The 24,379-nt window shown below is 37.5% G+C and overlaps 1 protein-coding gene across 5 annotated transcripts in view; it reads left to right on the forward strand.

Moving 5' to 3' along the window:
- Positions 1-18,450, forward strand: part of mical2a (microtubule associated monooxygenase, calponin and LIM domain containing 2a) — a 40,382-nt gene extending 21,932 nt beyond the window's left edge. The window contains exons 14-25 of one of the 5 annotated variants that reach the window (XM_042418308.1): positions 1,764-1,963; positions 4,430-4,533; positions 4,760-4,828; positions 4,922-5,053; positions 5,447-5,551; positions 6,836-7,090; positions 9,508-9,615; positions 11,820-12,000; positions 12,102-12,178; positions 12,269-12,365; positions 14,282-14,342; positions 18,264-18,450. In XM_042418308.1, the coding sequence (XP_042274242.1) occupies positions 1,764-1,963; positions 4,430-4,533; positions 4,760-4,828; positions 4,922-5,053; positions 5,447-5,551; positions 6,836-7,090; positions 9,508-9,615; positions 11,820-12,000; positions 12,102-12,178; positions 12,269-12,365; positions 14,282-14,340 (1,387 nt within the window). In that variant the 3' untranslated portion in view covers positions 14,341-14,342; positions 18,264-18,450. Of the gene's footprint in view, positions 1-1,763; positions 1,964-4,429; positions 4,534-4,759; positions 4,829-4,921; positions 5,054-5,446; positions 5,552-6,835; positions 7,091-9,507; positions 9,616-11,819; positions 12,001-12,101; positions 12,179-12,268; positions 14,201-14,281; positions 14,343-18,263 lie in introns of those variants that run through there. The other 4 variants (XM_042418292.1, XM_042418300.1, XM_042418318.1 and 1 more) reach the window with 4 other exon arrangements.
- Positions 18,451-24,379: the final 5,929 nt, after the last annotated feature.

The following is a 24,379-nucleotide window of genomic DNA, read 5'->3' on the forward strand; positions in this document are numbered from 1 at the left end:
TAATGCAATGTGTGATTGACCCACTACTGCAACAGCTACAACCCATACAGTCTGTGGTAATAATACTTCACTTTACAATTTTGTACAGATATTAAATCAATATTTCAATAATTTGAACACTTTCAATATGTATTTCTGTAAAAATCATTTGGATGGGGGGCAGTGGTGGCATTTTACGCTACTGAATGCTTCCATTCACATGATGATCATCGAATGAAATAGGAAAAAAAAAGGCATTGAATGAAGTACTCTACTGGTATCCGTATCACTTTAAGGGTACTGGTATTGGTACTGGTATCATAGTTTTTTAAACAATACCCAAGCCTAAAAACCAGTGTCAGTAACATCTTCCTATCTTTCTACAATATTCTGTGCATACATGTTTTCACATAAGTGTTCTTGTTTTTTGTTCTCTTTAACGGCTGGTTGTGAGGAAATTCATCTGTTATGGGTGTGTTACATATGCTTGGCATGACAGCAGCTCTTTGATCTATGTGTTTTTTCTGCTGCGCTCTCTACCTCCTCGTAACTTATCTCTGATAGATGTGAAAAAGACTTCATAGTAGCTGTTCTGTATGTAACGCTAGTATAGTGTGTACACACAAGTGTTTTCTGAGTGCAGCTGGGGAGACTCACAGATTTTATCAAAAGGGCATTTTCATCTTCTCTGAAACAAAAACTGGTTGTTCCAGTATAATCAATGTTGACCTGAAGGGATAATATTTCTTCTAAAACATATTTTTATTGACTAATATGTAACTCCAAAGAACAGTTCTTTCTGCCTTGTAATACTGGACTCAGAGAGAAAAACAACTCATGTACCAAAGGACTCGCTGTGCTTTGCTACCCGCTATGAGGACACAATCCTTCCTGAAAAACAGACCTTAGTTTCCATCCTGTAGGGTTAGACTGCCTTGCACAGCATGGAATTAGTCAGTGCAACTGTAGATTAGTGCATTTACAAATCTAATTATATCCTCTCACACTTTAATTATTGCCTTCATACCTTTCCACATGCCACTACAATTTCATGTGGTCCCTGCAAGTTTCCAGGAACCACTGGCATTTTTCCCCTTCCCTCCTCCATATGCATGCCTGTCAGCAGAGCAGTCGGCAGCGAAGTGAGCAGGTCCGTAGAAAAGAAAGAAAAAGAAGAAAAAGTGAGCCTCAGCGCTTACAGAATAACAGCAGAGTTTGTGTGTGTTGCTGCTAGGTTACTGCTCTTCTTTACATTATTTCTGATGGTGTCTGCACACTGTCAGCTTAGATATAGACGTCAGAGCTGCTTTATTTTTCTCCTGCAATACGAGAAACAAGTTCTTCAGCTGACCTGAGAATTGATTGAGTAAGATAAGTCTATGTGTAAAGTCATACCATTCTGCAGACGTTGACTGTTTTCATATCAGTGTGCATATTACGTTACACTCTGCTTACTGTCAGTCATCTGATACCTACATGTACAAAAGGAAGGAACTGTCAGGAGATAATCCCTTTAACAAATCTCAGTTACAAACCTCACTGTCACATTCCTGCCTCGTTAGTCAGGGTATGTTTGATAACCATTAGAGCAGCGCAGGTATGACACTTGACACATTGTTGTAGAGCTAAAAACAAATCCCAGGATGAACTGTGATAACTCAGGATAGGTCAGAATGAAACTAAAACCCTTATATCCGCTGACACCGTAACTATATATTTTTTCCAAGTGTTTTGTCATATATGTAGCCTGAATCTCATTAAAGCCGCTCATTTTTCTCCATCAGAGATTTCGATTCATTAAATGAGGAAGACCAGGCTGCAAACCTGCAGCTGGCTTTTGACATCAGTGAGCGGGAATTTGGGATCCGTCCATTCTCGTCTGGGAAGGAGCTGAGTGCCTGTGAGGAGCTGGACAAGACCAGGATGATCACCTACCTGTCCAAATTCTATGAGCTGTTCCGTGGCACACCGTTACCTGCATCAGGTACTCTACTCTACTCTACTCTACTCTACTCTACTCTACTCTACTCTACTCTACTCTACTCTACACTACTCCACTCTACACTACTCTACTCTACTCTACTCTACACTACTCTACTCTACTCTACTCTACTCTACTCCACTCTACACTACTCTACTCCACTCTACACTACTCTACTCTACTCTACTCTACTCTACTCTACTCTACACTACTCTACTCCACTCTACACTACTCTACTCCACTCTACTCTACTCTACTCTACTCTACTCTACTCTACTCTACTCTACACTACTCTACACTACTCTACTCTACTCTACTCTACACTACACTACTCTACTCTACTCTACTCTACTCTACTCTACTCCACTCTACACTACTCTACTCTACTCTACTCTACTCTACTCTACACTACTCTACTCTACACTACTCTACTCTACTCTACTCTACTCTACTCTACTCTACTCCACTCTACACTACTCTACTCCACTCTACTCTACTCTACTTTACTCTACTCTACTCTACTCTACTCTACTCTACTCTACTCTACTCTACTCCACTCTACACTACTCTACTCCACTCTACACTACTCTACTCTACTCTACTCTACACTACTCCACTCTACACTACTCTACTCTACTCTACTCTACTCCACTCTACACTACTCTACTCCACTCTACACTACTCTACTCCACTCTACTCTACTCTACTCTACTCTACTCTACTCTACACTACTCTACTCCACTCTACACTACTCTACTCCACTCTACTCTACTCTACTCTACTCTACTCTACTCTACTCTACACTACACTACTCTACTCTACTCTACTCTACTCTACACTACTCTACTCTACACTACTCTACTCTACTCTACTCTACTCTACTCTACTCCACTCTACACTACTCTACTCCACTCTACTCTACTCTACTCTACTTTACTCTACTCTACTCTACTCTACTCTACACTACTCTACTCTACTCTACTCTACTCTACTCTACTCTACACTACTCCACTCTACTCTACTCTACTCTACTCTACTCTACTCTACACTACTCTACACTACTCTACTCTACTCTACTCTACTCTACTCTACTCTACTCTACACTACTCTACTCTACTCTACTCTACTCTACTCTACTCTACACTACTCTACTCTACACTACTCTACTCTACTCTACTCCACTCCACTCCACTCCACTCCACTCCACACTACTCTACTCTACTCCACTCCACTCTACTCCACTCTACACTACTCCACTCTACTCTACTCTACTCTACTCTACTCTACTCTACTCTACTCCACTCAACTCCACTCCACTCCACTCCACTCCACTCCACTCTACTCTACTCTACTCTACTCTACTCTACTCTACACTACTCTACTCTACTCTACTCTACTCTACTCTACACTACTCTACTCTACTCTACTCTACTCTACTCTACACTACTCTACTCTACTCTACTCTAATCTACTCTAATCTACTTAAGCCTTCTTGACTATACTCTATTCTATTCTACACTATATGTTATGCTACTCTACTCAACTGTAATCAACCCCTCTTGACTCTACTCTAATTACTCTATTGTACACAACACTACTTGATTGTATCCTGCTCTACTCTGTTCTGTGTTACTCTACTTTATGCTAGTCTACACTACTTAACTTTACTGTATTCTACTTAACTTTACCCTACTATACTGTACTGCACTCTATACTACTTGACTGTACTATTGTCTACTCAACTCAACTCTGTTCGACTCGACTGTACTTGACACCACCTAACTCTACTCGACTCTACTCGATGCTGCTCTACTTCACCCAATCCTACTCTACTATATGCTACACTACACTACTGTACTGTACTGTATTCTACTCCAATTTACTGTACACAACTCGACTTGACTCTACTTTGTTTCATTAGTTAAAGACACTAAAGCCTATTGTGGTTCTTCTTTGTGTCTGGTCCCAGTCTTCTTTTTATGTATTCTACAACTAAAATACGACCAAAAAACAAAACAAAATTCCAGCGCAACAGAAGGTATTCAGTTTCCTTTGGTTTCCTGTAAAAGCTGTTTGTGCGTGTGTGTGTGTGTGTGTGTGCGTGTGTGTGTGTGTGTGTGTGTGTGTGTGTCGTGCAGTCCGTTAGTCAAGTATAGTGGAATGACAGGAATGTGTATTTGTACCAGAGCTGTGGACTGTAGTGGACTGAGATTCTTGACAACATGAAGACAGCTACCCGTCTGCACAGCAGGGCTATTTTCATTATTTAACTTCAGCCGACTATTTAGCATCTTCTGACGTGCAGCTGAGCTTTATTCTTTAGTGGAACATTTCTCTACATAGATGCAATAACCAGACCACTCACTTTCCTAATCTATATGGACATTATGAGTTTATATTATTTGACATTTATGGCTTTTTGATGTGGAAAATATGAAAACTCTAATTCAGTCTCTTGTTGTGCTGCAGATTCCAGAGGAGTGGATGAAAACAATGAAGATTATCCATCTAAAGAAGTCAGGAGTAATAATAATGTGCTCAATCTTGCTCTGCCCAGGAAACGAGTACCAAAGGTAACATACACTGCACCATTTAAATCTGATGTACTGAGGTTTACTGTCTCTGTCTTCCATTATCTTTATTTACTGATTAAGGTTGATTTATTTTATACACATTCCGTTTGTAATTCAGTTTTAAATGGAAATATATTGGAAGATTATATGAGATTTTCTTCCAAGCAGTTTATGGCTGATTTGAAGCTTCTTTTGACTATTGGATTCTCTTATGCTCTACATTCAGGATGAGAAGAAGTCGGATGGTACAGACCCCATTTACAAAAGGAGGCGAAAATTCAGTTATTTGGAGGAGGTTTGTTAATAAGCTGCTTTAAATTTCAAGCTTAATTACTATGAGGAGTTGTTGATATATTATCTGTTGTCTGTCTCTCTCCTCTGTGTCTAGGCCACCAATCTGTCCAGTAACGGCTCCTCAGTGCGAGAAGGACAGGAGCCAAAGGAAAACAAAGTGCGCTCCATGGCTACTCAGTTGCTGGCCAAGTTTGAGAGTACACCTAGTTACACCGTACGGAAACAGGTACAAAAAAACATAAAAATGGATTTTATGTAGTTTCCTTTTATTCTGTTCTAGTAGAATTATAGTTTCCACTGTAAGAATGTCAGTAAGTATACAGTGCGTGTATGTATCCATTGATTTATCTGCAGAGAAATACTTTTTATATCTTTCCTGGCTGCAGATAGTTAGAAATGGCTATTTGTCCTCTTTTCTATGGATCATAAATATGTTTTAAATTTCCGTTGTTGTGAGCTGGAGCTCTGACCGTGGTCTGTGGTTTCTCTGACAAAACTTTCCTCTTGCTAATGCTAAAGTCTTCTCTTGTCTATTATTTCCAGCTTTTAATCTCTTCAGCCTTTTCTATTTCTGTGCCTCTTTATTAACTTACTTTCTAACCTTTCTGCAAAATCTCAGTCAGACTGTGAGAGGTCCTCCCCGCTCCAAACTCTTGACCTGCCTGAGAATCTTCCCATTAAACTCGGGCCTCCGGTCCCACCTAAACCTCCTCCTGAGATACAGGTAGATTGGAGCAGCCAGATGGCAGTTAAGACACACAAACTGTAGTCTGAAACATTAGGACAGTCGCTAAAACTTCAAACAAAACAAATACATACACACACAGACTTTTGCACATGTACATATACTGTATGTTCATGTACCACAAACACACAAGACACATACATCTATAAAACACAAGAGATACAACTTGTCTAATTAGGAGTTTTCAGTCTTTGATTATGTAAAGGGCCATACTGGTGGTTTGTCAAAGGTTAAGTCAAAGCTGTTTTGCTGTTGGTTCAAAAGTTCACAAAAAAGTTGAAAGTTGCAAGGAAATCCACAAACTGTGATCATTGTTTCATGAATTGAATTTAGTGTGGAGTTTCCCTGTCTTAAGTGCTAGAATGACTAAACCCAAACTTCAATTTTCCAGCACTTAGAGTCACACGCAGTAACCAGTTTGATGGCTCTTTGATTCGTTACCATACTCACATCTCTCCTTCTCCTGGTCAAACAAGCAGAGAGAGGACTTTTTCTTACTTTTTGTAAGAAGTTAAATATGTCTGAAAATTAGACCTAATATAATACTTGTCCAATAATCTGAATAAACCAGTCAAAAACTCCTCTATCCCATAACATCTGCAGTTGCTGGTTTACTGGCATTTATTGTTTTCATGAGATACATTACTGGAAAGTTATATACAGATCAGTCAAAACTTTGGACACACTTTCTTATTTAAGGGAACGGGAAGGTGTGTCCAAACTTTTGACTGGTACTGTATGTAAGGCATAACATAAAGAAAACATAAGTGTCACGAAAAGAATAATGTGAATTTGACGGTTTCCTCCATAAAAATTTTGCTGCTGGCAGTCGAGTCTCAGATGTCAGACTGCCCCTCAAGTTCCTGAACCCACCAGCAAAAAAAAGATTCAACAACAGTCCCTTCTCACAACTGTATTACCATGCAATGATTACATAACGTTGGCACAATATAAAGCAGACACTGTAATGGATTACCTATGCAAGTGGATTTTCGTGCTGCGCTGGCATGAACCAATGCCTGCCAGGAGGGAAGAAAATCAATCTAAAAACTTTCGGTATGCTTTGAAAATCGCTGGCGAGATTGAAAGGTATTTGTGATTTGTAGTTAATGGGCTGAAACATATAAAAGCTCCAGTATGGTTCTTTAAATGATTTGCAGTGTTTAAGTGGATGAAAAATAAACTCAAACTTCACTGTTTGGTTCCTTGATGAGGAGCCATACCACAACTCTCATGTCCACTACTGTATATTATCACTTTCAGTTTGAAGTCAGTATCAGAAATGCAGCAAAGCACTTAGTCCGCCTGCCACCAAAGACTCTGCCCAAACCCAAGTTCCAGCCTCCATCCCAGTTTTCTGTAGTGAAGCTCAGACATGTGGATCAAACACATGCTCAGACGAAGCCTCAGCCTGAGATTGCAGACTCCGCTGCTTCTTCTCCCTCCTGCCACTCAGCTGTCCTTCTCATGTCAAGAATTGTCCAGCGCCTCAGGGAGGTGGATGAACAGATCTCTGAGGTGAACAATATCTCCTGCTAAACATCTATTTTCTCTTCTTTTTCCTCCTTTTTAAACCCTTGTGATTGTTGCATGTTCTGATCCCCCAAAATGGCCCCAAGAGTGAATGTTGATTATATATCATGCCCTGATTATACATTTAGGTTTGTGTAATGTGTAGTCAGATGGTGAAGTCAGCCCCTAATTATCCAGCCCGACGAAAATGGCAAGAGCAGGCCTACAGACCTGGCACAAGCTGAGACAGACACACTGGCAGATTATTGGCCGGTTTGAGTCAGAGTGGAACAGGTCAGGCAGGGCCGAGCTGCAGCCAGAGACTTACATCTGAAAATAAGCTATTTTGATTATTCAGATCGGCCAAAAGCCTGCCTGCCTGCCTGCCTGCCTGTCTCAGCTCAGACCAGCACTGCAAACATGTTCACCTTATCAAGTCATTTAATGACAAAATGGTGATGTGTTTAGTTTCCAGTGGAGTTTTATCTGTTTGGAAAATTTTCTTTAAATACGAGGAACGGACAAAATAATGGAAACAGTGACCACTGTAACCACTGCCTCAAAGACGGATCATGTTACTGTTAGTATAATGCCTATCAGCAGTATTGGTAAACCCCAGTAGTGTATGTGCATATATTATATTATTGGTACAAATTGTGACTGCTGTTTCTCTTTATCACTGCAGTTTATCTTTGCTTGGTATATCTTGTCAAGAATTTGGGGGCTTATCTCCCTTACATAATAATTCACTTTTTTTCTTTTTTTTGACAAATGCACCTGTGATTTGGACACAGATGATTTGGTTTTCTTGCAGCTGTTAGCTGTCTCGTGTTCCTTTCATCTCACTCCAAGTGTTGATCGCCATTCCCTAAACAAAAATGCTGCTAACCGGCATATTGTACGACTTTGTTTGGAATCATTATTAACGGAATAGTTCACCATTATGGGAAATACCCCTATTAACCTCTTGCTGAGAGTTAGATGAGAACATTGATGCCACCATCATGCCCGTCAGTTAGGGCTGCAGATAGCAATTACTTTCATTGTTGATTAATCCAATTACTATTTTCTTGATTAATTAATTAGTTAGTAAAATGTTAAATAGTGAAAAAATGATGTTCACACTTTCTCAGAGACCACAGTGATGTCTTCAGTTTGATCGCTTTGTCTGACTAACAGTCCAAAACTTAAAGATATTAAAGTTTCTGTCATATATGATGAAGACAACTGAAAAACATCCCATTTAAGAGGCTGGAAGCAGAGAATTTTTCTCATTTGTGCTCAAAAAATGATTGAAACGATTATTTGATCATCAAAATAGTTGCCGATTCATTTTCTGTCCATCGACTAATCAATTCATCGATTAACCATCGCAGCTCTACTGTTGGTTAAATATGACGCCAGAGCCAGGAGACAATTAGCTTAATATAGAGACAGGAAACAGCTAGCCTGGCTCTGTCTAAAGTTAAAAAAATACACCTACAAAAAGCTGACTAGTTAAGCCTGTGTATCCCCTTTGTTTAATGTGTACACAAACAGAAATGTAAAAACAATAATTTGTGGCTTTAGGGGGAGTTATGTGCTATAACTATGTTTTGGCTAACAGCAGCCAGCGTAGTGACTTCTCAGTCTCATCATCACAGTGAGGTTGTCAACAGAGACACTGCTGGGTGGATGGATAAACTGTTGTTCATTGTTCGCTATAGAGGTGCTGGTAGCCTCCAGTCTTTATGTTAAGCTCTTGGCATTAGCTCCGTAGTTAACGCACAAACATTAGAGTGGTGTCGATCATTTCCTCTACATCTCTACGATAAGATGAGTAAGTGAACTATTCCTTTAAGTTGCTGTCTACATTATTTTGTCCATCCCTGTTGTACCAGTGTGTAGATAATCCAATTTTGCACATAGCATTTTTTTTAAACTAATTCTAAATTTAATGATGATCCTTTTAATTGATGCACCTATAAATTTAACTTCAACTCTCTAAAGCCTTAAAGGCTCAATACTTCACTATGTGATTTATTTAGGTGCATATTTCTGTCTGAACCAGCGTATTTGTGTCTGATTCCTCTGCCAGGTCTGTGTGGCTGTCTCAGTTTTCTGTTCCCCTGCAGTATAAGCAACAGTACAGGATAGGGTGTGAAATTACTGTAATAACGCAGCCTTCGTTCCACACAGCGATGTTATTGTTCTCCTCTCGACAATACACACTCAGCTGTCAAACCCTGCTTCTTATTGAGAAAGTAGAACAGAAAGGTCTTTCATCACTGACTTTGTCGGGCTTATTAAGTAGTTATTAGTCTACCTAATTATGTCTTCACACACACAGAGCTCCTCGTTTTTTGGGGGGAGAATGTCTCACTGTACTGAGGAGGTGAGACTGATGCCTCTTTTTTGTTCCTGTGCTCCGTGTTGTCCTGCAGAAAAAAGCTCAGACACAACAGAGTAGAGAGTTTCACTCAAAGAGTATAAAGGAAAAAGCGGTTCACCTTAGCGGGTTGTTCTCAGGAGACAGCTCTGCTGTACTCAAGGTGACTATCTCTGGCTTGATCTGTGACCCCACCTTGGCCTTGTGTGTTGCACCCACTGAGTGTTGATTTGCATGTTTAAACACGTCATGTTTGGGATCACAAGTGTTGCATGGAGATTTTATCCCTTGTTTATTCTCTGTTCACCTTTTTTTAAACACTTAGAGAAAATAAACCCTAAATACAGAACATTTTGTCGTAATTAATTAAATGACTTTTTTTTTGGTTTTCTGTGTTATCATTATTATAATAAACCAGTGGTTATTTCTACGCCCCCCCCACACAACTATCGGTCCCAGTGTTTTTCATTATGTGCCCGGTGTATAACATTGTTTTTATATTAGAAGTTTGTAATGTAATTGTCAGAAGTGTGACGTTGTGAGATTCTATGTGTGTTCAGGTTATTTCAGATTTTACAAGCTTCTCAGTATCAGTGATACCCACTGTGTGTTTTACTTGATGTTGGATCTAAAGCTGGATGTAAAGCAACAATACATAAAGAAATACAGAAAACCGAAAGCTACTAAGGTACGGAAGGAAAAAAGAAGACAAGTGAAATTAAAATTAAGATCGAAATAGGCGTTTAGCAGTAATAGTACAACAGTTGAGAGGAGGTATTTTTGGTACCATTTGACCTGTTGTAGCACGATAAAACATAATTACATAATAAAACATGTCATCAATCTTTTTGATTTTGAATTTAATTGTATATTTATTCCGTTTTTTTATATGTTTGAAAACTGAATTATAACTATGTAGTTAATGTAAGTGTTGCCTTGTCGTTTGAGCCGGTAAAACTTTATTAAAGTGTTTAAAATTAAGTGATCGAAATGAACAGATCTTTCAGCACCAATTGTCATTGGGAACCACTGTTCTGTATGCAACAATATCAGATATACTGTAGATAGCACTATATTATCTCTTCTAATACCAGAGAAAGTCTGTTATAATCAATCTTGCATGTTGTTCTGAATATCAGCACCATTTTAATGTGGATTTAGTCTGGGCACATTCTTCCTGTCATTTCATATAATCATAATCATATAATTTCAGTAATTCTTGTGTGTTGAGAGGCCTCCATTTGTCAAACAGAACTATTTATCATCACATCTTTTCTACAGATTCAAAATTTGTCTCTAATAGTGACACATCTGCATTTTGTTAATAAAATGCAGTTTTTCATTAAAGCTTTCTTAATTCCAGTTATTGCTTAGAATAAGTTTCATAATGTGATAATTGTTCCACTGATGAAGGCTCAACAGGCAACACACAGAAATCCTCAAGCTCAAGCTTTACGTTGATGTCATGTATCTTCTTAATCATAACAGACAGATTGATGCCAAACCATCTTTTTTTTTGCATGTTAGCTTTGCTTTTACTGCCGTTTCTGCCCCGTGTGCTTTAAATTACCAGCAGAGGAGGAGTGTGTTTTTCTGTGGTGGCACTTTGTGGGTTCCTCTGCTCCACCCATCCCAAACAGTCTGCTCCAACTCAGCATCCACATGTTATAGCAGGACTTGTACCAGTTTAACATAAAGGACGGTCTCTGGGTACACAGTGCTCCATGTTTTCCAATTTTGGATCAAGTTTTATTCTTGAAGAGCAATTTGGAAACTATTTGGACATGATAAACTTACTGAACCATATGTGTTATCCGTATAACCGTATGATTATCCTCTCTCTATAATTACACTGTTACTGTGTTTTCCTCTGGGCTGCATGTTAGAGAGCAGTTGGGAGGAGTGTTTTGGGCTTTTAAGTAAAGACACCCACAGCTCGCTCATACCATCACCTTAACTTTCATCCAAAATATCCCCAAAAAGACATTCAGGAAGTAATGTTGTGAAAGAAAAGCTTTAAATCTGTGGGGAAAACATCCAGCTATGTGTGTTCCTCACATTATTACTCTTCCTGCATGTAAAACCCACCTCTGTTTGCAGTGAGCATGCCCACACCTCCAAGAGTAAAAATGTCCATCTCATGTGACCTGGACAATTTCATTTTCAGTATTCATGGTGCTAAGTCTTAACTATAACAGCCAGATTGTTATATAAATATTTAAGGGTTCAAGTTGTGGCAACAAATCATCAAAAAGAAAGGTTAGAATCAGTGTTCAGCATGTCAGTTTTAGTTATAATGAGATGTGTGACATAAGTGCTCATCTTCAAATCTGTCATCATAACTCCTGCCTGTGCTCTGTTTCCCAGAACGACTCGGTGCGAAGGGCGTTCCCCCAGTCCGGTGACAAGTGTCACTCGTGCGAGAGGCGTGTTTATATGGTGGAGAAAGTTTGTGCCGAGGGGCTCTACTTCCACAGGGAGTGTTTTCGCTGTTCCACCTGCGGCTCTGCCCTGCGCCAGGGAGCACATGCCTTCGACTCCCAACAGGGTATGTGTGACAAAAATGTTGGATCCACATGTCACTAAAAAAAAAAGAGCAAAATCAGTATCTAGTTGGCTGATAAATGCACATTTTTTGTGATCTTACAGGGAAATTGTACTGCAAACTTCACTTTGATCAACGCAACAATGGGACAAACCTACGCAGGAATTTCTCTCTACGCTCAGTAAGCGCTTTGCACCTCAAACTATATTTTTATTCTTGCAATTTGTTGTAAAATATCTAATTTCTCTGTCTGTCACTTCCCTTGTCTTAGACTCGTTATGGAAGTGAAGTTCAGGAGCAATGCGCTGTAGATGAAGAGAGCTCCTCCTCCAGCAGAGCAGCAGACCCGCAGAGTCAACCTGCAGCAGGTACCTTCAGCTCGTTCATAAGGAAACGACTGAGCTGGCCGCTGAGTGTGACTCGCTCTGTGTGTAACGCCCCCAAGTATCTGTTTCACCGTGTGCGTAAGACAGCACAAGCTGTCGCCGGCCACATGAGGGACAACGCCCAGGACTATGTGAACCTGTACGAGCTACTGAGTGTGAGCTTGCCCCTGCTGCTTGTGTTACCAGAGATTCTGCTGCAGATGTACACAGAGGTTGTGCCCGACGGGCCGAGCTCTTTACAGCCTCTACTGCTGTGGCTGCAGGAGCATGTCGGTCACAGGCTCATCTAAAGTCTCAGCTGTTAATAGTAAACCCTCAACATCACTCCAAACCGTTATATCTGTGGCCAATGTGCACATTAGCTGGAGTGTTAATGTCATATTATCATTTGTAGTTGTGCACAAGCACCTTTTTGATGTTTACTTGTCTTTTCATGATGATACTAGATTTGCTCTCAGTTTGTTAGATGTACTTTCTCATCAGCCAAAACACTGTAAGTTGCACATACAACATTTTGCAATTTACTACAGGGGTTGGGGAAATTTGTTGAATATTAAAGCTGCACCAAATAATTTTACAGTGGGTTTAATGTGGAAACTGTACAGTAGGGTTAAAATAAATTAAACAAATAGGTTTAAAGTAGTTAAACTGCACATAAATACCTTTCATAAAGTAAAACAGGCCACAGTCTGCGCATGGAAAGACTTAAGACTGCTGAAATCAACATTGCTGTAAAACGGATCCTGCAGTTAAACTTGCTTTACTCAGGTCATTATGACTGACTGACTTTGTGCACTTTATCTTTGGGAACTGCCTTGTCGATGGAGCAGCAAACTGTCACATACAGTAACACTAAATCCTGCTTTCATGTTGACGTTGAACAGCAGGCGGGTTTATTCTGTGCTCCTACCATATGTTTTTTTTTTAATATACATATATGCACATGTGCAATTATCTCATTATATTTACCATACTCTGACCACTTTTATTAACTGTATCATTCATCTTTTGTATGGATGTCTCCCAAAGAATCCCTCAGAGGTTTTGATACTGTGGACTCCTCTTGGTATTTAGTTCTACTTTGCTGCCATCTACTGTTGACTCTCAGAAAAACCATGAAGGCACAAAACAAAAAGATACCCCACCCTCTCAATTTTTTTTATATAACATTGCAAACTCTTAGATTTTAAAGAATTGATTTAGTAGATATGATTTACTGTAGACAATAGACGCTGGTGAGCATGCTGTGATGTGTTTGTATGTGCTTGCCACTCTTGCCATAATTTTAAAGCATGTTGTTGGAAGATCAACTGCAAACCTCTTTGACTGGAAGCCACCCGGTCGCTTCCTATTCAGATACAAATACAGATACTTTCTATTGTTGCTGATGAAGCACTTTAGAGTTGCAGCGTATTTTGTTTAGCTTTAAAAAATATTTGAAAATGAATGATGTTTGCAAAAACTTCAGGTAGTTTTTAAAGTGTTTACAGCATGATATGCAATAATATGTTTGTGTTCTGCTCTCTGCTACCTAATTTTACATGTTGAATTACTGAATCTGCTACATGTTGTTTAGAAGGAGATAAATATCTGGTTTACAGTGCAGAATAAGTGAAAAACTGAAGTGTTTTAAAATACCAAAGAACTGTTTTTTTATACACGGACTGTACTTATATAAGATAAAAGTTATACGTTTGTATAACAAGACAGCAGTCATGCAGACTGTAATCTGTACAATGGTGCCAACAACCAAATTTCTCCTTTCTTTTTTTACGAATGTCAGTATTTTTGTTTTGTTTTCATAAACATTTTCTACTTTTGTGCATTCAGTTGTTTTTATTCATGTCCTCTGTGTGTTCCCTGTGTTATAGATCATTTTTCTCTTTTCCTCCCATCAGCTGAAGCCTTTTATGAAGTGTGTGAGCAGGCTGGATGTTTAGGAGAGATGACATGTTGAAGGTGATCGCCTGCATGGTCACAAGGTCGTGTGTCATAATTGTGACATTGAGTTACAATAACTGACCCAAAGTGTCCTGAAATGATTTAACAACATTTACAGTAATTAAATAATTAAAGATGCCCCTTTGCAGTGACATTGCATTTTGGCTAAACTAAACCAAAGACTAATGAAAGGCTTCAGTGTTTGTTATTGACCCTCGGCCTGTTTTTGGAATGAACTGGTACTAACTCAGATTGGTCCCAGACCTCTGAATTGCCGCCACATTGTTGCTTTTATTGTTTTTTTCAGCAGTTCAAATCAATAATGAAGTGACACAAAGTGTCAGTTCAGTTCAGCTATCAGGCTGCTAAACTAACCTGTGAAGAGAACAAACCAAACAAACATCAAATCAGGTTTTATTCCAGATTTTTTGCATTTAGGTGAAAGTATTTTTCTGAAAGGGTCAACAAACATCTCAAAACATCAACTTGTCAAATCATTACCTGAAATATAAATATCAGTTAACTATTAGCCAATACTTAATCAAACAATCTCACCATTCAGTTGATGTTCTGGAGCTTTTGATCATATCATATGATCTTCCTCAGTGTATGGAGTTGTCCAACTGTCATGGAGATGTAGATGTTCAAATTTTAATTTTTATGAGCACTTCAAGTATGCACTTTATGACTCAATCTGCTGAAGAAGCTCATGAGAAGCTCCAGAAGAGCCACTGAAAGGACTTTGGTCAACTGTTGAGTTTTTAATCTAAATTATTTACCAATTTGTCTATACGTTATAGACTATCAGTAATCCATTGAGCTGATGATGCTGTACAAAATCCTGAAGATTTAATAAATACGCTGTCAGACTCATCTACGCCTGTTTCAGCTGGAAAACAGCGTACAGTACAGTCATGTTTAAAATCCACAAGTTCTTATTAATCCCTGAAAAAACCCAGACTGAGATTCAAACTCTAAGTATTGATAGAGTTTGGGTCTTTGTACTCTTTGGATGATGAAAAGGTAAACAACTTGTTAGTTATTTAAGTTACAAAGTTGAACAGATAGATTCACATTTCTTCCTCATCAAAGAAGTGTGAAGAAAATGTTTAAGTTCAGCCAAAACTAGATAATATGGGTCAAAGTTAAGGCCTTGATGTTGTGCGACAGTTACTTTAGAAAAATACCCTTTTGATTTGTGTATCTCACACTGTTGAAGTCTCATATCAGCTTCAGTTGAATTTTATAGTGCATTCTTATAAAGAAAATGTATAATTTCCATTTCCACTGGAGCAGGCTATTTGTACCGGGTGTGAATGTATGAACATTGATCTCAATGACACTTCCCTTTATGGTTTTTAAAAAAAAAACTTGTTATTGATAATGTTACATTCCACAATGATCTGACAATAGCAGCAAAGATCCATTTTTCATACGAAGGTTGAATACATTTACACCATTTAGAGAAACGTTGATCTCTATATCTTTGTGTTTTCATTGTACAGCAGGATTAATGCCTGCTTAATAAAATACATTAGTAACCTCCTCTTTCGTCTATCTCAAAAGGAAAATTTTCTTATATGTTGAGGTAGAAACAGTTCAGGAATGCACTTACAGCTCAGAGGGCCGAAATTGCTTTTGGAATAACATGATTCGACTTTATGATGTGAACTAAAAAAAAAAAGTCCTCGACTTTACAACCTCAGCTCATATTCTGCAGGAGCTTCTGTGTTGCCTTTGCTTTCACAGTAAATATTGATGCTTAAATAAGCTTTCAAATGTTGATGTCCATCTTTTAACATTTCAACTGGCACCTTGTCTTACCTTCTTCTACTGCTCTTAAAAATAATACTTATGAATTCTGCTGTCATCCAAGTAAGTGTAGCATATCAATAAGTCAATAAAGGTATTTCTCATTAATCCGTCACAGTGATGAGTGTGATGATAAACCGCTACACAGAAGTATTTCAGAGTCATGCAGGTTAAACTTTTCATCTAATCCATATTGAAACTGAAGGTGCTGTTTTTGCATCCTGCTCGCATATTTTACAAGTAAAAACTTTGTGTGAACTACTCCTCAACGTTCCTCACAGCTCGGCTTCCTAACAAGCTGCTATTTATTTTTCTCATTCCTCCTATTGTTGCTCCTCCGGCAACTCCAAACTTATATAAATATGTTTGTGCATCTCTGTTGTTCTTCTAATGATCTTTCTGTCCTTCACCAACAAAATTAAATTTAGCACTTTAGATGAGGTTTTATGCTTGAGTGCTCATTTAGACTGATTAATCATATTGTTGGTCATATAAATGTAAATACATCTCCACATATCCTACATTCTAAAACCCATGTTGTTAAGAAAGCGTTACAGCCAACACATGTGTCTCAATAACAGAGATTAACTACACTAAAAGATATTTGTTTAATCATTTGAATCTATCCTGTTTTATTTTGAGAGATCAAATCTAAACCTCACACTTATATTCATGAGATTGTAACACTGTTTGGATGAGACCTAAACAGTTTAGGATTTAAAGTTTATTTCCATTTTTCAATTTTTTAACATACATAACAATAACTAATATAATAGAAATAAATGATAATAATAATAATGGATATGATAAGGGGTAGCATAAGATATTAAGATATTGTATTGTTTCCCTAAGTGAGCTATGCACCAGTGAAGGACAAATTTCCATTATTGCCTGCATTAATGTTTTGTTGAATTCTTGAATTTCTTGAAGGTAAACATACAGATATTGTATGCAGCATTATTTATCCTTAGAGATATAGATCTGCTATTTTCCCCATTTTAAGATGTAATCTTCCATCTGTCAGTCTTTCTATAGAAAAGTTGTTCATATGCAGTCACATTTCCAAGAGGGAGCTTCTGTCTTTTTCCACCCCCTCAATAAAGTCTGTCTACCCACCATTATGTCAGTTTGGATCAGTTCTGTATTTCCACAGTCTTTCACAGCTAATGGGTCACCCAGCACATATAACCTGAGAGAGACTTCAAAGTCATTGTTAGTTATCTCCTTTATACAGTTGTGAACTTGTTCCCTAAAGTCTTGAATCTTAGGACATTAATGTGTCTCTGAATTCTGACATTTGAATTCAGCAGTCTGCTGTTTTTAAGGCCTAATTGAAGTTGTCTAGATAGTGTCCAATAGAAGCGAGTCTTACTTTTATATCCCTTGATAGCTTTCTTTGATTTTGTCATATCCTACTCTATTCTAACTCATTAAACAAAAGGTTTAAATCTTTTAATGCTGTTGGAAGTGTAGTATCCTTGCAAATATTTTGGAGTAGTATTGAGTGGCCTCATGACCCAGTCCAGATATTCAGATGATATCAGAGAGCAGTTTAGATTGCTGGTTACCCATCACAGTAGATGGCAAGTGCCTCAGTTGTAAGTGAGACCAAACTCCTGAGAAGATTTCAGTAAATTGATTTTAAATAGATCTCCAAGTGTCTGAATCCCTTTATTTATCCACACTTTCAACAAGAATAGGGCTCCACCAACAATAACTTCAGGTTAAACCATATGTTTGACTCTGAGTTAAGGTGAATGTCTATGTTATGGATCCTAGCTTCCTTTTTCCAAATGTCCTGCAGATGAGAAAGGTCCGGGTGGGACTGCGTCTCAGGTGACAATCTGATAGATAAACATGCTAGTGGAGGGAGGGGCAGTCACACATCCTGTTCAATACTCGACCATGGAGGAGCTCTTTCTTTGGGCAATATGTTGAAGACTAAATGAATAATGAAGGAATGACTGGGAGTTGTAGTTTTTCCAAACACATCTGTGGGTATTTCCCATTTCAGACCTAAACAACTTAAAGATACTGATGAAAAAAAATATCTAAAGTTTAATTTCAACTTTTTGAGGTTTCTTGATCCCATTTCTCAATGTTTGTTTCCTTGTGTTTTCCTTTTAGAAGCTGCTACACAAGTGAGATTATCACTTCACCCTCTCATGACTGGGAATTATAACTGAAGGTTATTCATGACGTTATTGTATAAGATTGTTAATAATTAATGGCAACTTTTTAAATGTGTGTGCTGCATTGCTTTTTGTGCTGCTGTATTGCCTTTTTAAACAATAAATGTATACACTGTTACTGACTTCTGACTGTGTTTATAAGATACAAAAGCTTTAGTTTTCATTTACTCTCAGACCTTAACTAATGAGAAAATACTCATATGAGTTGTTTTTGGGAAATGTTTTAAGCAAAACAACTATTTTCAAATCAAAAACTCTGATCTGAATTGCACACCAAGTCACTTAAAGCTGGCGGTGATTGTTTAACTTAACATGATGATCTCAATTCACTTAAAAAAAACAAATAAACGACAACAAAAACAAAGTTACTGTACATGGCAATGTGCCTGACATGGTTGTTAAAGCAAATGTTCAAATGTTCAAATGTTAATGATATTAATTTCCATGAAGAACCATGAATGTTTCTGTGCAAACATTCAATACAGACACCTTTATCTCATGAATATCTTCAGTGGTACTCTCTTTCAGTGTGCACACGTTGACCTGTATTCTGATACTAAAATACATAATGAAATTGAATTGCTCTGTCTCCACTTTAGTTTATCTTAAAAGGAAAACACTCTCTCATGTTGTGTTTGAAACAGTTCAGGAATGCACTTAGAGCTGCGAGGGCTGAGCCTTCAATGATGTGAAAAAAAAAAAGGCTTGGTAAAAGATTACTTCTGGAATGAGTGTTGCACAATCATACCTCAGAGTGTGAACTAAGAAGTCCTTGACTCTACAGTGCCAGTTCATATTGTGAATGAACGTCTTTATCGCCTTCGCTGGGTTAATTAAACTCTCACGTTTTCATGTCAAGCAGCAGAAGAGCCAAAAATTGGACTGAGAGTAACAGGTTATTACAGTAAAAGCCAAGAACAAATTCTACAATTGTTCGCGAGCAGACGTATCCAGATATTAAATGGAATAAAAATATGACTCCCTGCAGTGATGTAGTACCAATGTACAATACTGATAGAACTCGAAAAAGTCATTCAGAGGAAGTTTTACCTAATTTTTCTTTTTTAATTATTTCAGATGAGTGGAAGGTATAATACAAAGGTTGTGTTAAAGATGGTTTCATGTGACAAACCTCAGTTAATTTGTGCCTCTTTTAAGGTTCACTGATAGTCAGCGTGCCTTTGATTAAAATGTAATTACCCTTGAAAACAGTTTATCTCAGTGCATCTGCCTCTTTTCAATGCTGTAGCTCATGATGAATGTAACCTTTTTAACACTTAAGGTTTTTAATGTGTGTACAATATTATATTTTTTTAAAAAGTTGGAGGATTAATTCACATCTTCCAGAAATCATTTACACATCATATACAAATGTATATTGTTATCTATTAATTTATAGATGGATTCAATAATAATGCATTTTGTGCCTTATAACCTTCATAAATAAAAGGTTTTTAAAAACTTTTTTATTGGTAATGTTACATTCCACGATGATCTGACAATAGCGGCAGAGATCCATTTTCCATACAAAGGCTGAATACAGCATCATTTAGAGAAACATTGACCTCTATATCTTTGTGTTTTCATTGTACAACAGGATTAATATCTGGTTAATAAAAGACATTAGTAGCCTCCTCTTTCCTCTATCTAAAAAGGAAAATGTCCTCATATGTTGAGGTAGAAGCAGTTCAGGAATGCACTTACAGCTCAGAGGGCCAAGATTGCTTTTGGAATAACATGATTCAACTTTATGGTGTGAACTAAAAAAAAAAAAGAAGTCCTCGACTTTAGAACCTCAGCTCATATTCTGCAGGAGGCTGGAAAACAGTCTCTTTCTGTCTCAATGCTTTAGTATCTGGGATGAAGACATAAACATTTCTCAATTTACAAAACAATAAAAAGGGGTTTAAATTAGAATTTTAATCTTTCACATCTTGAGAAAAGTAAGACATTAAATGCAGTCAGTATATTTGTACGTGCAATAACCTTTTTTGTGCTGGATCTAGGCTCCAAACAAATCTGCTCACACAAACTGAGCTGACTGTGTTGTTGTGCTGCAGTGAAATTTTGGTGTCCGTTTTGGCACAAAACTGCTTCAACGTCTCCACAAACTCAAACCTTTAAATGCAAATCCAAGTGTGCAGGCCAATTTTTGTTGCTTTAGTTGATGGAAGGGAACAGACAGAGAGACCTCTCCAAAAAATCTCATTTATTTCTTGTGTGTTGAGTTTTGATTTTTTCACTTTGATATTTGATTTGGAAGGGAGGCGGAGAGCAACAGCTGTCAGATTTCAGGGTTGTAGAGCAGATAAAGTGATTATTATCACTCTGTCACATCAGCTTGTGTTTATTTGACGTTGCTAAAAAAACACAGACACAAGACAGACACAGAGACACATAGACTTTTATATGTAAAGGTGGTGAACTTCAGTTGTCATCTCTCTTTTCTTTGCTCAGACAGACCAGATATGCACAGTTAAACATCCTGGTGTTCCACAAAATACTAAAAGAAATTGTATACAAACAGCTGTTTTGGCTACATAAATGTGTAGTTGTGCAAATGACAAAACCTTAAAATGACAAAAGACAGAACAATAACACAGATGGTAAAATAATAAGCCTCCATGAGTTCTGTCACAATCTTACATAGGGAGGAAGATTTAAGACTTAAAGGAGGTCTTTGAGGGTCCACTGTGTCATCATTTGATCAAAAGTCAAAGAACAGATCAGTGGATACAAATGCATTAACAACACGACATAACAAATATTGCAGAAAATTTTGAGAGAGAAATTTAATGTATGTCTTGTCAAGTATTTGCTGTATTTGTCTGGCTTCAAAATCAAATTATTTGACTGTATGGTAAATGTAAAGGTCCAGACTGGTGCTCTGACTAATTTCAGACAAAATGTCCTCAGTCATGAGTGCGGTAAGAGCAACACAATATTGTCAAAGAAAAAAAAAAAAAGTCAAGTGGTTTTAGTTTTACTTTACAGAGCTGCGTTGTGTTCCTTGATGGGATATGTGGTTTTATAAAACACAACACCTTGTTGTGTGTGCATCTCTGTGGAGTTCAATGTGCATCTGTTTACGGACTGACCCTCATAACTTTTTCATCTTTTTTTTTTCCTTTTTTAAAATTAAATGACCTTTCCTTAAACGCAAAAAAAGAGCAGAATAGAAAACAAGTTACAACGGTGACAAAGATTAGCATTCAAGCAACAGAGCAATCAGAGCCTGAAATTGCACTGAAATTACAAAAGCCATGAAAGTTGATGAAAAAAATAGAAAAGCTGGGACGAGATGAATCTAAAAATATAATGTCATTATTTTAGCACTTTCACGCAAATCATCCTTTTAAACAGTCAAACACAAACCTCCAAAAGGAGAAGACACACACGGGGCAGCCACAGTAAATAATCTGTATTCTGTTTGAACATCTACATTTCCTGAGAGGATAAAAATTATACTCAACAGAAAGTAGAATAAACAGCTGTAATTTAAGCGGATTTTTCTTACAACATTTTGTAGTGCGGCTATTAAGAAGGCATAATGAGGCATAATGACGTAAAACGGTAAACGTAATCAGTTAATTTAGAACAAACCGATGCTGCTGTATAACATAAAACCAAAAACATGGTAGAAATGCCAGTGGAAATACATAACAGAGCATCACAGACAAACTGATGCTCTGATAAACGAGCTCTCTGCTTCAAACTGACAAATGAAAGAAAAGGACTAATGGCAGCCAATGTCATTCTATAACATGTAATCCTCAGATAACAAGCCACTCAAAGCCTATCTGACTATCTCCTCCAACATAACAGGACACTGAAAGATACATTTAAGGCCCTGCTGGTTGATGAGAGGAACAGTGCTGGACAGTGAAGACGTCTGGTGATGCTGCCGGCCACAGAGGCTCCTCTCTGTCTGTATCAAGCTCCTGCTTTAACAGAGACAACATAGGAAATGTCTTTTTGAAAATGTCTTTAATCACAATTCACAAGGCAAGAAAAGTCCTTCAGTGTATATTGTTTTTCAGAGTGTGGGACCCTGTTATACTACTCATATCACCTGAAGGCTGTACATAGGCTGTGCCCTTTCAACCTTTAGCACTTTGTTGATTGTTGCGCTACTTTCTTGTTGTTTCTCGTACACTTGTCTACTTCCAGCTGTTTCTTACTTTAATGATGAAAAAAAAGCGGAGCACTCTCTCTCATTGCACTTCAGACTTAAATTTGTATAGCACTTTCATACATGCACTTGTACCTAGTAGGAATAAATAAATACATGTAAATACATTATTCGGCAAAGCACAAATAGTGGGTTATATACGAATATTTGTTTCATACAAATATTTTTAAAATTATTTGTTTTGGGGAAGAAAAAAAACCCATGTCAAATACCAGTTCGCAGGTCAGTTACATCGTTATCTCAGTCTCTCTCCTCTTCTCTGCTGTTACATCTATCAGGGGTAAGTCCCAAGGGACTCTCCATAACCTGTTGTTCCCCTTCTCCTTTCCACAAAGTTAGGTTGTAAAAAATAGGCAATAAATGAAAAGTGCAAAGCAAGAATTGCCTTTGAAGTTCTTCTACATGTTACATGGTGTGCTGTCTTCGTGTTATGGGTGCATAAATAGGTAGAGGTCTGTCTGCAATGAGGTGATGAATAAAGTTTCAGTAGTCAGCACAGTCGTCTATGATCTGGGAGACTCTAGTTTAAGACCCGGTATGTGGACCTCCTTCGTAAGGTAGTTTATTCATGAACACTTATTGTAACACTTTGATTTTCTAAAATTAAAAGAGTACAGCGTACAGGATTTTTAAGCCTCTTTCCACTTTTATTCAAATACAAATACAAATAATTTTGCTGCCTCAACAAATACAGATACAAATACAAATACTGGGCTCTCTGCACATCCCTAGTAGTCAGCTACTTTTTATACCACGGCTGGAATCGTTGTCCTCTACAGCTTGATTGTCTTGCCTCGCTTGTAAGTCACTTTGGATAAAAGCATCTGCCAAATGATAAAATATAAAGGTGATATAAATATTAATTCAACTGAAAATGACTAAGAAGATAAAATCACTAAGAACACATAAAATTCTCCATTAATCTCTGAACAAAAGTTATACAAAATAATGACTTAATCCTTTATTTGCACTGATGCATCATCAAAATTGAAATACACCACCAAAACACAAAATAAAAACAGAGGATTTCTAAATTTCTTAACTGATTACATCAACAAATAGCTAAATACCTAAAATGAAGTGTAAAAAGACATATAAAGCTATATAATTTATAGAAAGCTTTATGCTTGTTTTAAAACTCCATTTTAAGTATTTATTAAGAGTATTATTTATTGACGTAATCAGCTATATGTTTCCTTTGTCTACTAGTCTTTTACTGGCTTTTGTTGGTTTTGGGGCTCCACAGCTGCATACTATATAGATATGTAGTAATCCTCTTATGCCTTTCTTATTATTTAAAATTTCATCCCTCTCAGTGTTGCATACATGTAAAAATGCCACACATTATTCACTAATCACTGTGCATTTTATTGAAAGAAAGAATGTTATTAAAGATCCTTGAGCAAATTGCGCGCTGCCTCCTCTGAATCTAACTGGTGCTCGGAGCATAATACAAATACTTGTAACACCATATTTTAAAGTAAATCAGGGAGCTCAAAGCACAGCCTTCAACACAACCAGATTCCTTCACATTTTTCTGTTTTTATCTGGACCCAAAAATTCCATCAAACCTGCTCACTCAGTCCATTAATGTTAAATATGCTTTCGCTAATTTGGATGTTCTGGCTGTGACGTTGCCTCTGATTGTCAGTGACAAGTTCAATGACAAAACATTTTGTAAAGGTTACTTTCATACAAAGTAATTTCTATATTGTGTTATAACTTCTTATGTTTCATTATAGTGTCTTTTTTAATGTCTGTTTTATATTTAAAATTTGCATTTATGAATTCAACTCGCCTCCATTGTTTTATTTTTTGTGAATAGACATTTTAATGAGATCAATAAGTATACCATTGAT

Source organism: Thunnus maccoyii, chromosome 1 (assembly GCF_910596095.1).
Source record: "Thunnus maccoyii chromosome 1, fThuMac1.1, whole genome shotgun sequence".
Taxonomy (NCBI): domain Eukaryota; kingdom Metazoa; phylum Chordata; class Actinopteri; order Scombriformes; family Scombridae; genus Thunnus; species Thunnus maccoyii.